At 42.9% G+C, this 14,225-nt stretch overlaps 1 protein-coding gene across 1 annotated transcript in view; it reads right to left on the bottom strand.

The window, feature by feature from the left end:
• Positions 1-37: 37 nt before the first annotated feature.
• The window catches only part of LOC129179503 (3-hydroxy-3-methylglutaryl-coenzyme A reductase-like), a 28,196-nt gene continuing 14,008 nt past the window's right edge, over positions 38-14,225 (bottom strand). Inside the window, exons 11-20 of the mRNA XM_054772810.1 lie at positions 13,993-14,159; positions 12,107-12,301; positions 11,869-12,027; positions 11,516-11,673; positions 11,329-11,434; positions 11,057-11,227; positions 9,556-9,696; positions 6,401-6,559; positions 4,935-5,089; positions 38-2,048 (exon numbers count right to left, since the gene is read on the bottom strand). Coding sequence (XP_054628785.1) covers positions 2,006-2,048; positions 4,935-5,089; positions 6,401-6,559; positions 9,556-9,696; positions 11,057-11,227; positions 11,329-11,434; positions 11,516-11,673; positions 11,869-12,027; positions 12,107-12,301; positions 13,993-14,159 — 1,454 coding nt within the window. The 3' untranslated portion in view covers positions 38-2,005. The remainder of the gene's footprint in view (positions 2,049-4,934; positions 5,090-6,400; positions 6,560-9,555; positions 9,697-11,056; positions 11,228-11,328; positions 11,435-11,515; positions 11,674-11,868; positions 12,028-12,106; positions 12,302-13,992; positions 14,160-14,225) is intronic.

The raw sequence follows: 14,225 nt of genomic DNA, 5'->3' as shown, positions 1-14,225 counted from the left end.
CACTAAAAAGTACATTTTATTACAAAATATAGCCAAAATAAACTCAGTGTGAATGAACTCACTATGGTGCATGTGCCATGTCTGCGTATCATAGCATAACTGTGCATAGTATAACTGCTGTTTTACTATGCACATGACAATAAAACTCTTAAATCTTGAATCAAAATGAAATTTGCTGAGGAAAGACATGAAGGTCATCTAACTGCTGACAGTTTACGGTCCCCTTGTCGTGGATTCATGTCGTAGGTCAGAGGTCAGATGAGCCATTAGTTTGAACAGAATCTTTGTGGATATTTTCCATAAGATGACAGGGAAATGCATGACTGCATAATAATCGCGTCATCCATTTTGCAGCGGAGATAACCCGAGTCCTGAAATGTTCCCTCTTTGGATGATGTGACACTGTGTGTGTAGGACACTGAAACAGTATGATGGCACGACTTGAGGCAGGTAATAAAGCCTGATACTGGCAACAATGCAGGTACAACACTTAAGACAGTGGTGTCCAAAATCCAGCCCGGGGGCTTTTTGAAAGCCGCAGCACATGTTTTGTTGACCCGCGGCATATTTTTAACAAATACCATGGCACATCAACATAAAAAAAAACACATAAAAATGATGTTTAGGGCCACATTGAAAAGAAAACAATATAAAAGTTATGAGAAAAATGTTGTTGGCTATGCAAACTTTTTAAAAAATAAAAACAATCACATTTTACACATTAGAAAAGTTTTTAAAAAGTAACCCATCATCTACAATTAAATTGGACTTTGTCCAAATATGTATGTATCTTCCTTTGTATATGGGCGGTCCTCGGTTCACCACGTTCCGTGTTACAACGTTTTGTGGTCATCAGTGCTCTCCCATAAATTAAAAATCTAACTATAGTATGTAAACACAACATTTGCTGGAGAACCAGAACACGCGCCAGTGGAAGGCTACGCGCCACACAAAGCTAGAGAACGCAGTGTAAACCTCGTGCGGGGCAGATGGATACAGTGTGCGCCTGCCACATGGAACAAAAACAGCATCGCTTATTACTTGTAGTTCATTTTTTACGCTTCATTATGTCTACCAAGCAGCAGTGCACCAAACAAAAGGAAAGCCATCACCATGGAAGTGAAAATGAACATCATAAAAAGCTCAGAGATAGGAGACACGCCACCGATATTGACCGCTCTTTTCGTCGTGACCATCATTAAGGATAAAGACGATTGAGTGCTGATGAACGCTAGAGGGGTCATGGATTCCATGCGCTGTTATACGGAGATTATCCTGTCAGACGAGCTTATTTTAAGAAGGTAGAAAGTCCTGCAAGACAACCACAGAGCTAAAATTTCATCAATCATTCTTGTATTTCATCTTTTTAGACTGTATATCCTTCATGTGTTGTGTGTACAGTGTAACGTAGCACAGTAAAACTCCACTCAGTCGAGGAGCGGAAGTCGTTCGGAACCTGAGACCCACATGTAGTATGTATAATTTTAGATTAAAATAAAAATAAAAAAATATATAGTCGTGGTCTCTATTGCGTCTGCAGGCAACGATATTTAACTGCTTAGGATATTGTGACCAACACTGGATTAGCCTTTTGTAAAGTGTGAAAAATATATCTCTGTTTGTGGCCCTTGGTGGAGGACATTTGGACACCGCTGACTTAACGTGGCACAGAGTGAGGATGAGCACTTCACTGCAAAATGATTTCCTCCTATGGCCGTCACAAATGCAACAACTAACTCTCAGTCAACTTTGATTGTTTTGAAACGCAGCCTGTATGAGAGCTTTTAGTTTCAAGTGCCGCATAATACTGCATGTGTGATCCAAACATCTATTTATTGATTCCGTACAGAATGACCGATGATTGAACGAAATGCCCCTGCTTCATTCTGAGGATTTTGCGATGAGACATTGCATCCGTTGCATCAGTGTGCCCGTAACGTCCTGGATGAGCTGATCCAGCCAGCAGTGGTGATCAGGGAGGGAAGTCATGCTCTCAGGAGAGCTTTTAGGTGCATGCTCCCACACTCTCTTGAAGGTTCACCTTGGATCTGAAAACAGGATGTTTGCATTACAAATATGCATCGCATCCATTTTATTAATATAAAACATTTTTTGAAGCTCTATTTGTCATTAACCCATATATAACATGAAAAAACTGCAAACTGCTAGCAGGTAATTCTCCAATAAATAAAAGACATTCTCGAGCACGCATGTTCCTGCTCATTCTGCCATGCAATTTTTAGTGTTTGCTGGGGGTTGATGCAACACCTGAGAACGCCATTCAACTGAGGCAAAATATTCTTTCTCGGGGACATTCGACAACTAGATGAAGCAATTTCAGGAGAAATTGCGTGTGAATGCTTAAATGTAGAACGAATGTGGAAATATGCAAGAAATGGACAGAGGATGGACCCGGCGATCATCAGGTTGGGAGACGACCACTCTACGACCTGAGCCATGCCGCCGTGCACGGGAAAAGCAGAATGTTACATGTAATGTTAAATGTGAAAAGAATTTCCACCAGTGCAGAACATGTTAAATGTAAAAAGTCTTTACACCAGTAGGGGGCGACATTGAACTAGTCCATTTTCAATGGGAATCATGCCACATATTGGATTACGGAAAACGTGGGGATTTTTTGAAAAGTCCTGATAGACAGCCAAAGTATCCTGAATGAGCTCAGCATTTGACATTGGAATGGTTCCAATTGGTTGCAAAATAGCATAACATATATCAAAGCAAACATAATATCATGTACTGTATATACAGTGCTCCCTCGTTTAATGTGGGGGTTAGGTTCCAGAAATACCAGTGTTAAGTAAAATCCATGTAGAAAGTTTCTTTTTTATATATGTTTTTTCGTTCATTATGTATTTTTTCGTTTACAGGATCTGTTTTTTTGTTTCTTATATATGTTTTAAGGCTGTAAAATCCCTCACCACACACTTTATACACTTTTCTCAGACATGAGAAATATATATGTTGTGCATAGAGGTCCTGAAAAGCGCGGATCACGCCTTGGTCCATGGGCTGAATCAGCCATGTAGTGTCTCCAAAATAAGCCTGTCTCATCCATATTAAAAACGTGTTCAGGCTTATATCCCCCTTCCTCGATGATGGCTTTAAATTTGCTCATGTTTGCCTCTGCGTGTTCTTGCTGTGGACAGTTAAAGCCCTTTTTGCATCCTTGTTAAAATGTATTGCTGCTGTCGTCCTTATGTTATTGTCCTCCTTCTTTATGGTCCGGACCGAAGATGAATTTATTCCGTAATTATTTCGTAATGGCGCCCCGCAGATGCACCTTTTGGGTGCAACTGCACGTGTCTTTGTCGGTGCAGAGCGTTTAGCCGACATTGTGAGTTTTGTCGAGGAGAAAACATACAGCGCTAAAGAGCCACACTGCTCGCGATCGAACATTTATGTAAATTAGGCACGCTGAACGCATTCTGTACTGTACAGGGCACACGGCATGGAGGACATTGATTGATGGTCTACAATCCCTTAGCCAATCAGGACGCAGAACACAGTGGTTCATACACTGTAAAAAAAAAAAAGTCAGTGTAATAGCGAGTCCGCGTAAAGTGAACCACGTTGTAGAGAGGGAACACTGAATACTGTATATAGACACACATACAGTATATATATATACTGTACGCATGCCTGACAACGTCGGGGCATGCTCCTAATGAGACTACGGATGGTGTCCTGGGGGATCTCCTCCCAGATCTGGACCAGGGCATCAATGAGCTCCTGGACAGTCTGAGGAGCAACCTGGCGGCGCCAGATGGACCTAATCATAATGTCCCAGATGTGTTCTATTGGGTTTAGGTCAGGTGAACGTGGGGGCCAGTCAATGGTATCAATTCCTTCATCCTCCAGGAACTACCTGCATACACTAGCCACATGAGGTCGGGCATTTTGGTGGACCAGGAGGAACCCAGGTCCCACTGCACCAGCATAGGTTCTGACAATGGGTCAAAGGATTTCATCCCGATACCTAATAGCACTCAGGGTGCCGTTATCTAACCTGTAGAGGTCTGTGCGTCCTTCCAGGGATATGCCTCCCCAGACCATCACTGACCCACCACCAAACCGGTCATGCTGAATGATGTTGCAGGCAGCATAACGTTCTCCACGGCATCTCCAGACCCTTTCACGTCTGTCGCATGTGCTCAGGTTGAACTTGCTCTCATCAGGGAAGAGCACAGGGCACCAGTGGTGTAGTTGCCAATTCTGGTGGTCTATGGCAAATGCCAATTGAGCTCTACGGTGCTGGGAAGTGAGCACAGGGCCCACTACAGGACGTCGGGCCCTCAGGCCACCCTCATGGAGCCTGTTTCTGATTGTTTGGTCAGAAACATTCACACCAGTGGCCTGCTGGAGGTCATTTTGTAGGGCTATGGCAGTGCTCATCCTGTTCCTCCTTGCACAAAGGAGCAGATACCGATCCTGCTGAGGGTTGAAGGGCCTTCTACGGCCCTGTCCAGCTCTCCTGGAGTAACTACCTGTCTCCTGGAATCTCCTCCATGCGTCCAGGTACCGCAGTGATGCCCTGGTCCAGATCTGGGAGGAGATCCCCCAGGACACCATCCGTAGTCTCATTAGGAGCATGCCCCGATGTTGTCAGGCATGCGTACAAGCACGTGGGGGCCACACAAACTACTGAGAATCATTTTGAGTTGCTATAATGACATTTTAGCTAAATGGACCAGTCTGATGCATCATTTTTTCACTTTCATTTTTGGGGTATCTTTGATTTCCCCCCTCTATAGGGTGATCATTTTCATTTCTATCAAATTATGTGGCATCATTTTGTTACTAATACATCACCCACTTATTATCAGGAAAGATATTCAAGATCATTTTCCCCCAGTTTAGATCTGATGTGTTTTCGAAGTGTTCCTCTAATTTTTTGAGCAGTGTATATTATTTACCTGTTATGTGTCAAGTGGCTCTTGACCAAGTGACCAGCTGTGAGCGCAGCCATGAGTGACAGTTCTCCAGCTAACACCGTGCCACACACCACCTTTGCCAGTTGCCGGGCATTCTCCCCTGGACATTCCTCACTGGCCCCCTGCACACCCAGCATCTGCACGCACACACACACACACAAACACATAGCTGGCTTTCAGTAACATTCGCTAAACCATTATAAATGTAAAAATCATTCATTCTATTTGTGCTGCTTATTAGAAATACATTAAAAGTATATTTTTACCTGCGAGGCTACATTCTGTACCCTAATTATGTTTTGATGCAGAAATTTTATACAACATTCAATAGTGCTTCTCTGCTTTTCTTTTGATCGCTGCAAAATAAGCCAAAATGGAGCCAAAGAAAGTTTCAAGTGCCAGCATTTTGATAAAGAAGGTGAGAAACACGATTGAATTCAAGAAATAACTCATAGGAAAACACCAAGGTGGTGTCCGTGTCGATCTCGCTGCCACATCATGTCTTTCTTTGGCAACAATCACGTCTTCCCTGAAAGTAAAAGTAACCTTAATTGTTCAATTATCTCGTTCACTCATCATTTATATGCATTTAGAATTGTTTTATGCATGAAAAACTATCATTGTCAACGTCTAAAAAGGTGTTTTTGTGTTAACATTTTTGAGACCCGTGTGGTTGACTACAGAGTTGACTACAGAGTCAACGACTGATGACATCATAGATGAGCGATGGAGCCGACTTCCACTTCCTGTTTCCATGTATTAGCAAGCTACTAACAAGGACGTTTCGGGATAAAAATACTTTAAGAACACAGTTGGACTCGCGCAGTGTATTAATAATACCACAAGACGTGTGCAGTAGTGTACTCTAACCGGAAAACCGCAAACTGGGGCAAAATTTTGTCATACATTTTCTATGTTAACCGAAAAACACGCTAACCAGGGTCAACATTAGCCGAGGTTCTACAGTATTAACAGCTATTAATATGAAGTATCACATAATAAAACATGAACTCTGTTCTGATAAATATTACACTGAATGCATGAAAGAAATGATTTCATGAAAAATGATAAAAAGAAGCTATCTGTTGTTGCAAATCATTTCTATCCTATTTCTATCTATTCCTTCTCACAAAAAGAAAGCTGTGTGTTTCCAGCACTTGTCCCATTGGGTGCTGGGGGGTCATACTGGTGGGGCTTGGCTATCGCCCCATGTTGGTTGGTGAGCTCTTTCCACTCGTTCGGGGGTCCTCAACCTTTTTCCTCCCGAGAGCTACTTTTCCAAAATAAAAAAAAGTCGAGGGCTGCCTATTTTTGTAACATGTATTTTCTGAGCTTATTTCAACACAAACAAACGAAATATTACGCTTACTTTGTATTTTTAATTAACAAAATGTTGGTACCTATCCCAAAGTCCCACTTTGTATTAAAACATCTGAAGATGAAAATACCTGAAGACAAGCTTGCTGAGGAGGTAGGTTGGTGCCCCCCCCTACTGTGCCAAGCTCGATGGAGGGCATCGTGCAGCTGATGTAGAGGTCTTCTCCTGTAGGGCCTGACGCCTCCATCAGGGTAATGCAGTTACTGCTGCTGACTGACTGTGCAGGATCCTGGCGTACACACATATTTTAGCAAGCGGTTCATTGGCTCCAGACGCGACCATGATAAGTGAATTTCCACAAAGTAGAATTCCTTATTTAGAAATGGAAAATTTTCATAGTTAGCACATAGACAATCTGTTCACAACCTTCTAAATCCGTTTTTTTTTAACAGTATTACAGTCCTCTAGACATGAAATAACACCCCTATTGTCACCTTTACACTACTATTACCCAATATGCTAGACATAATAAGACAGCGCTGAAGTTGGCTTGTGATTCGCCAGCTTCTGATTCGGACTTAAGGGGAAATTTAAGGTGGAACGGACGTATAGGCACGGAATTAAAGGTGGAAAGGTCGGCGTAGGCATGAAATTTAAGGTGGAGCGGAAGAGTCCTGATGGTACTGACATTTTAGGAAAGGCATTGCTTTTACCTGACGCTCACTATTGTGTTGTGAAACTTTTATTTGATTTGTGAAAATGCAATAATGGCACATATTTCTGAAGCCTTTTTTCTATTTGTGAAAATCCATGTTTTCCAGCTCTATTCTATATTAGACCAGGTCCACTTTATTGGATTTTCACAAAACCACAAACTGTGTTTTTATGAACCCCCAGGGTCTGTAGATTAATCCAGTCCAGGTTTGAGAAGTCTGAACCTTGCGGTTTTTAAAGCGGACCAAATCAAGTACGGAGTGGGTGCTAAAGAAGCGTCTAAATATGTGCCATTATTGCATTTCCACAAATCAAACAACAATAGTGAGCGCCAGGTAAGGGCAATGCCTTACCTAAAATGTCTAAAATGTTTTCACATTAGAAGTGTTACAAAAAACAGACCATCAGGACACACTCACATTGCTCAATCAATCATTCAAGATTCAAGAGTTTTATCGTCATATGCACAGTAAAACAGGCAGTTATACGATGCAATGAAATTCTTATTCTGTTCATTCTCCCAAGAAAAAGAAAGAAAACACAATAAAAAGGATAAGAACATAAGAAACATAAATACCAATAAATTAAGCAACAACAACAGAAGAGACATTAATACAGATAAATAACACAAATAAATAAATAAATAAATAAAGTGCTATGAGTGTGTGCGTGTGTTGCGTGCGGCGTGTGTGAGTGCTTCGTTGAGAAGCCTGATGGCCTGTGGGTAAAAGCTGTTTGCCAGCCTTGTGGTCCTGGACTTCAAACTCCTGTAGCGTCTTCCTGACGGTAGGAGTGTGAATAATGAGTGTTGTGGATGTGTGCTGTCCTTGATGAGGTTGTGTGTTCTTTGTAGGACTCTAGTTTTATAAATGTCTTGCAGTGAGGGGAGGGCAGCCCCAACAATGTTCTGTGAGGTCTTGATCACCCGCTGGAGTGCCTTCCTATCACGTGTTGTACAGTTACCGTACCAAACAGTGATGGAGGCGGTAAGGACACTTTCCATAGTGCATCTGTAGAAGCAACTCAGGATTGTGGTGGACATGCCAAATTTCCTCAGTCTTCTCAGGAAGTACAGTCTCCTTTGGGACTTCTTCAGAATTTGTTGGGTGTTGTGAGACCAGGTGAGGTCCTCGCTGATGTGTGTGCCAAGGAACTTGAAGGTTTTCACCCTCTCCACCTCAGTCTCATCAATAAACAAGGGTTTAGGCGGCTCCTTTTCCCTTGTTCTTGGGTCGATGATCATCTCTTTAGTCTTATCTGTATTGAGAAGGAGATTGTTATCACGACACCAAGCTATGAGGTCCGCCACCTCTCTTCTGTATGATGTTTCAACACCACCAGTGATCAGGCCGATGACTGTAGTGTCATCCGCAAATTTAATGATGCTGGTGTTGTTCTGGGAGGCCACGCAATCGTAGGTGAAGAGCGTGTAGAGGAGCGGACTCAGCACACACCCCTGTGGGGTCCCAGTGCTCACAATTCTTGAGCTGGATGTGCGGTTGTGGACTCTGACTGACTGGGGCCTGCCTGTTAGAAAGTTAAACACCCAGTTACAGAGGAGGGGTGACAGGCCAAGTGTGAGGAGCTTATTTGTGAGTTTGTGGGGGCTGACTGTGTTAAAAGCAGAGCTATAGTCCACCTTAAATTTCATGCCTACTCCAACCATCCATCATTTTCTATGCCGCTTATCCTAATTTAATCAGGTACATCCTGGACTGGTCACCAGCCAATCACAGGGCACATATAGACAAACAACCATTCACACTCACATTCATACCTATGGACAATTTAGAGTCACCAATTAACCTAACATGCATGTTTTTGGAATGTGGGAGGAAACCGGAGTACCCGGAGAAAGTCCACACACGCACGGAGAAAACAACACAGATTTGAACCCAGATCTTCCCAATCTCTTGACTGTGTGGCCAACATGTAACCACTCAACCACTGCGCAGCACCTACTCTGACCGTTCCACTTGAAATTTCATTAAGGTCCATTCCACCTTAAATTTCCCCTTAAGTGCGAATCAGAAGCTGGCAAATCGGAAGCCAACTTCAGCGTCGTCATAATAAGAGAAAGTGACACATAAGACGTTAATAAGACTTGTGTTCGTGTTCCTGTGCTACATGAGCTAAGTGGTCGGTGGACAGGAAGTGGCGTCAGGGGTGTAGAGATGACTTTTAGCTTGGCGTGGGTTATGGCCGCAACATGTGGCCTGTGTTAGGGATTATTGTGCCACTTGTGAGATCATTCGAAGCTGCAATTACAGCCTGTTGTTCCGGCGATCAAGTCTCGTGTATCTCACTCAACATTACAGTAACCTGAATATCTTACATTTGTTTTGGACTTTATTTAGCAATTTTTATGCTTGAAAATGCTTCATTTAGGCAAAAAAACATGCAAAATTTGCTTAAATGCATTTTTTTTTTACTGATAATAGGCCGTATTCAAACACAAAACTGCATGATTTATTAATAAATATATTTTGGAAAAAACGTGATGGACTGAAGCCACGAAATTAGAAGCACCAAGTGCCGAGTGATACTTTCTCTGCACTGTTAGAAGATTACCTGCCCACAGGCGATGTAGATGGCTGCTACCAGGTTAGCCGCATGTGCGTTAAATCCACCGATGCTGCCAGCCATGGCAGAGCCCACAAGGTTCTTGTTAATGTTCACCTCCACGAGAGCCTTTGTCGTGGTCTTCAAAACCTAAAAAAGAAAGCTAAAGTTAAAGCTAAAGTTGTCCATCTTACCAAAAAACCTAAAAGAATATATGCTCCAAAACAACCCAATTGAAAATGGGTGTGGTTTAAGTAAGGCGGGTTACAGTTTCCAGTGTCCTGACCTTAAACTCTGTGCACTGGAGTCCATGGAGGGGAAACCAAGAGATTTAAGTGAATTCAGTAAATGTTGCCTTAGCCTGGCCGCTTGGGCACATCGGACCGCCACAAGGTATTGTTCTGAGGCGCCACCGTAAGCCACGCATGAATTCTCCACATAACAGGACATGAGCACCCGTTTGTTACGTTAGTTAGAAAGGTAAACACCAGAACTAAGGTTACAAAAAATACGACGTTAGAAGACACCAGCAGAAACAGCAACGTCTGAGGTGAAGGTTACTTTACAGCAGGAGCAGAAGGGTTAAGTATTCATCATCAATGGCATCTTGCAACACACTGAAGCCACTGCAAACTGAAGCGGACAAACTGGAAACTGGGCATCCACATCATAACGGGCCACTTAGTTTGCTCATGTGGTTATGTGTTGATGTGTTACCAATATTATTGTCATTTGCTTGGTTAGTAATGTGATGTTTAGTCATGTTTATGGAGACACAGCCTCTGCACCAGTTGGATTAGCTATTTAACACTTTCAAAAGAATGTCATACGTTTCTCATTTTCAGCGATTATTGAGTACAGTGGATCCCCGCACAATCATGATTCAGCATTCACGGTCCCACAAAATCGCAGAAACTATTTTTTAAATTTTGTATTTCTCAGAAAATAGGCCGTTTTCCCTTTTTTCCATTCCATTCCATTTTCTTCCACTTATCCGGGTGCGTGTCGCCGGGGCAGGAGCCTCAGTAGGGAAGCCCAGACTTCCCCGTTTCCGGGCACCTCTACCAGCTCCACCGGGAGGACACCAAGGCTTCCGCAGGCCAGCTGTATGGCTGAATTTGCACATTTGTGAGTGTGCGTGAGCTAGAAGGTGCTTGTCACTGCTGTGCTTTCATAGAAAGGAAAATCCAGGGTTTTTTTTGGTAGCTGGAGAGCAGCAAGTTAAAGGCATGAAAGATATTTTGAGGCTCTGCTGAATCAATGAATGATTTTGACTGCTAAGATGGAGGATTATATATCCAAGCTCACCAGAAGGTAATCAGACCTTTACCACAAAGTATCAGAACTTTTTCCTGGAGAAGGGTAGAGTGCATTTACTTCATAAAAAATGAGCCATGAGCCTCACCGCACATCACTGCTGTACTACTGGATGCGTGGGGTCTGACATGAAAATGAGCTAATTTACTGAAACCTACAAAGATACACATGAGTCCATCAGGTCATACTGTACCTCTTTGACTACATGAGCAGGGATGGTGGCCTCACAAACTGCAGATTTGCCTCTGCCTTCAATCCAGTTAATGGCAGCTGGTTTCTTGTCTGTACAGTAATTTCCACTCACAGCCAAAACCTGCAGGTCTGGAAAGTGCTGCTGAAGTCTGCTTAGAGCCTGCTCTGTACCCTGCAGAAGCACACAATTACACTAGGAATGCTACACGCGGTTATTTATTTCATGTTTTCAATGATACAGCGCTATGAAACTGGCTTGACACACTCACACACCTTTGAGATCATATTCATCCCCATGGCATCACCTGTCTTTGAATGAAATCGAATGTAAAGGTTTCTTCCAGCCTGACCGACCAGCAGCTTCTGGAGCCGAGCAAACCTGCCAACATGAAGCACAGGTGGGACTTGTAATGATGATGACTAAACAACATGCAGACAATGCATACAACTGCGATCAAACCTGCTGGTGTTGTCAAAGGCTTCTTTGATTGCCTGGAAACCATCTGTGCTCTCCAGCCAGGCTGTAACCTCGGCAGCCTGGCAGGCAGAGGGCAACCTCACCACAGGTCCTCTGGTCATTCTGTCAGCCAGGATGCGACTGCTGGCTCCTCCTCCCAACTGCAGCATGTAGATGACAAAGCCAGTCACACACAATATGATGTCAGAATCACAGCAATTTTATTGCTAATTTTATAATTTTTAAGTCCTAAAAGTTTTTCTGTCGTATTGCTTGTTTCCTATTTGATTGTCTTCTCTATGTATAAGATTTTGTTTGACTGAAGGAAGAAAAATGTCAAGAGAAACAAAGCATACCGCAATTGCTCGGCAGCCCCGGTTTGTGCTTGCCACTAAACATCCCTCAGTCGTCGCCATGGGAACTTGGAACTGCTTCCCATCCAGATGTAAAGGCCCAGCCACGCCCACTGGCACAGGCATATATCCAATGACATTCTCACAGCAGGTGCCCATAACCTGGAGGAGAGATGAACAGCTTTGTCAAATATGGAGCAAAATGGACTTCAACGTGTTGCTGGCACGAGTGTGACCTCACCTTGGAGTAATCGTAGTCAGTGAACGGTAACGACGAGAGTGCAGAGGGAGAGGGAAGTTTAGCTGAGATCATCTGTCTCCGTATAGCCACGCCTCTCTCAGGTCTCTCCATCATGGCCTCGAGCTTGTAAGCAGGAATGTGTTTAGAGTTGACCAGCAGCATCACCTCCGCGTCACTCAGGAAACGAGACCCTTGCTGTAGAAAAGGTGGTCTCCCAGTGAGATCCAGTTGCACTGGTCTACAAATCTTTGCGCTCATTCTTATATCTTTTAAACAGGTAATAAAAGGTGATGATTGGCCAAAGTTTTCAAGATATTTCCAAATAAAGATATATAATAATCCCTCACCACTTCACGGATCAAATTACGTGACTTCACTCCATTATGGTTTTTCAAAAATATATTAATAAATCATGCTATTTTGTGGTTGAATACAGCCTATTATTGGACAATAATATGTACAGGTTTTATGCCTAAATCATGCATGTAAGCATAAAAATGGCTAAATGATGTGAAATATAAATATAAGGCATTCAGAAGATACATTCAAACACACTGGTCACTAGGTGTCAGTAATGCTACTGTGATGTTGGGTGATACACACAAGCACCAGAATTGATGGTGGGAGCATTGCAGGTTTGAATGATCTCACAAAGGCCCAATAGTCCCTAACATGGGCTACTTTCCTGTCCGCCCCACACTCAGCTCCCCTAGCACCGGAACACATTTACATCCACACACATGAGCACAAGTCTTATTTACAGTATGTTTTATTTGCTGTTATTATGTCTACTATATTTGGTAATAGAAGTGTAAAGGTGAGTATAGAGGTGTTATTTATTGTCAAGAGGGCTCCAATAATGTTAAAAACCATATTTAGAAACAGGTTAAAAACAGGTTTTCTATGCTCTAAACTATAAACATACTCCATAAATAAATAAGAAATCCTACTTTGTGGAAATTCACATATTACGGTCAGGTCTGGAACCAATTAACTTCAATAAACAAGGGATGTATAACTATAATTACAGATATGAATATAGTTACAAACAGGGAAGGAAGAGCATCTGGGCTACCTTAAAGTAAATAGTGGATAACAAAATCGGCGGCACCTAATCATCAAACACCACTTACACTTAAACACTTGCCAATAAAATGTGCTGATCTGTGCTTGTCACGAAACTCTGACTGTAAAAATGTAATACACTAGATCCCCGCTATTCACGTGAGTCGATTGCAATAACAGGTCATCAGTAGGGAAAAACTAACCTGTGTCACAATGGTCTATCCCAGCTCACGGGAACAATGTACCCACGAATGGCAAATCCCTGTGACTAATTGAGATGTCTATAAAAACATTTACGACACTCTAGCCAAGCCTGGGCTTAATCTTTGGTGCCATAAACTTGCTTGTGGGAGTGCTCTCTATCTCTGTTTGCAATGACTTGGCTTGACATTCATACCCATCCTCAAACTAAGAGGAGGTCATCAACCAGCACATCTCCCTTTCTCACGGTGCAACCAAAAATACCACAATGAGTGGAACACACAATGTAATGGCACCACACGGACAATGAGGGTATTGAAATAAACTGCAAAACAACACTATTTTGACACTCATTCATAACCCACAAGGCATGCTGGGTAACTTCCTGTTGGGAAAGTGTGTGCGTGGGCTTCCCAGTATGCCTTGTGGCCTCTGGGCCACACTTTAGACACCCAGGAGAGACTAATCTCCTCACCGCTGAGTTAAACGATACACACACACCTTATGACCTTAACCTGCTTGTCTAATTCGCCACCATGACCTTGGAGTGGAAGCTACATAGAGGTGAAGTGATCGCTGACTAGAGGTCCTGAGAGAATGCGTTTATGTTTGTGTCTTACCTCAGGGTTATTGAGGATGCTCAGACATTCCTCCAGGCCTCTCGGCTTCAAGGGAAGGTAGGTCTCTGTGATCGCAGGCTTGACCTCCTCCCTTTCTTCTTCCAGGACAAAGACACTCTTTGGATCATGATCAGGGACGGGAACAAGAAGGGGCCGAATGACCTCATCTAATGAAGCAGGATGAGCAGATCAAATCAAATCAAAGTTTATTTGTATAGCACCTTACAACATCC

The sequence above is a fragment of the Dunckerocampus dactyliophorus genome, chromosome 4, assembly GCF_027744805.1.
Source record: "Dunckerocampus dactyliophorus isolate RoL2022-P2 chromosome 4, RoL_Ddac_1.1, whole genome shotgun sequence".
Lineage (NCBI taxonomy): Eukaryota > Metazoa > Chordata > Actinopteri > Syngnathiformes > Syngnathidae > Dunckerocampus > Dunckerocampus dactyliophorus.
This window is presented reverse-complemented; position numbering and strand designations above follow the sequence as displayed.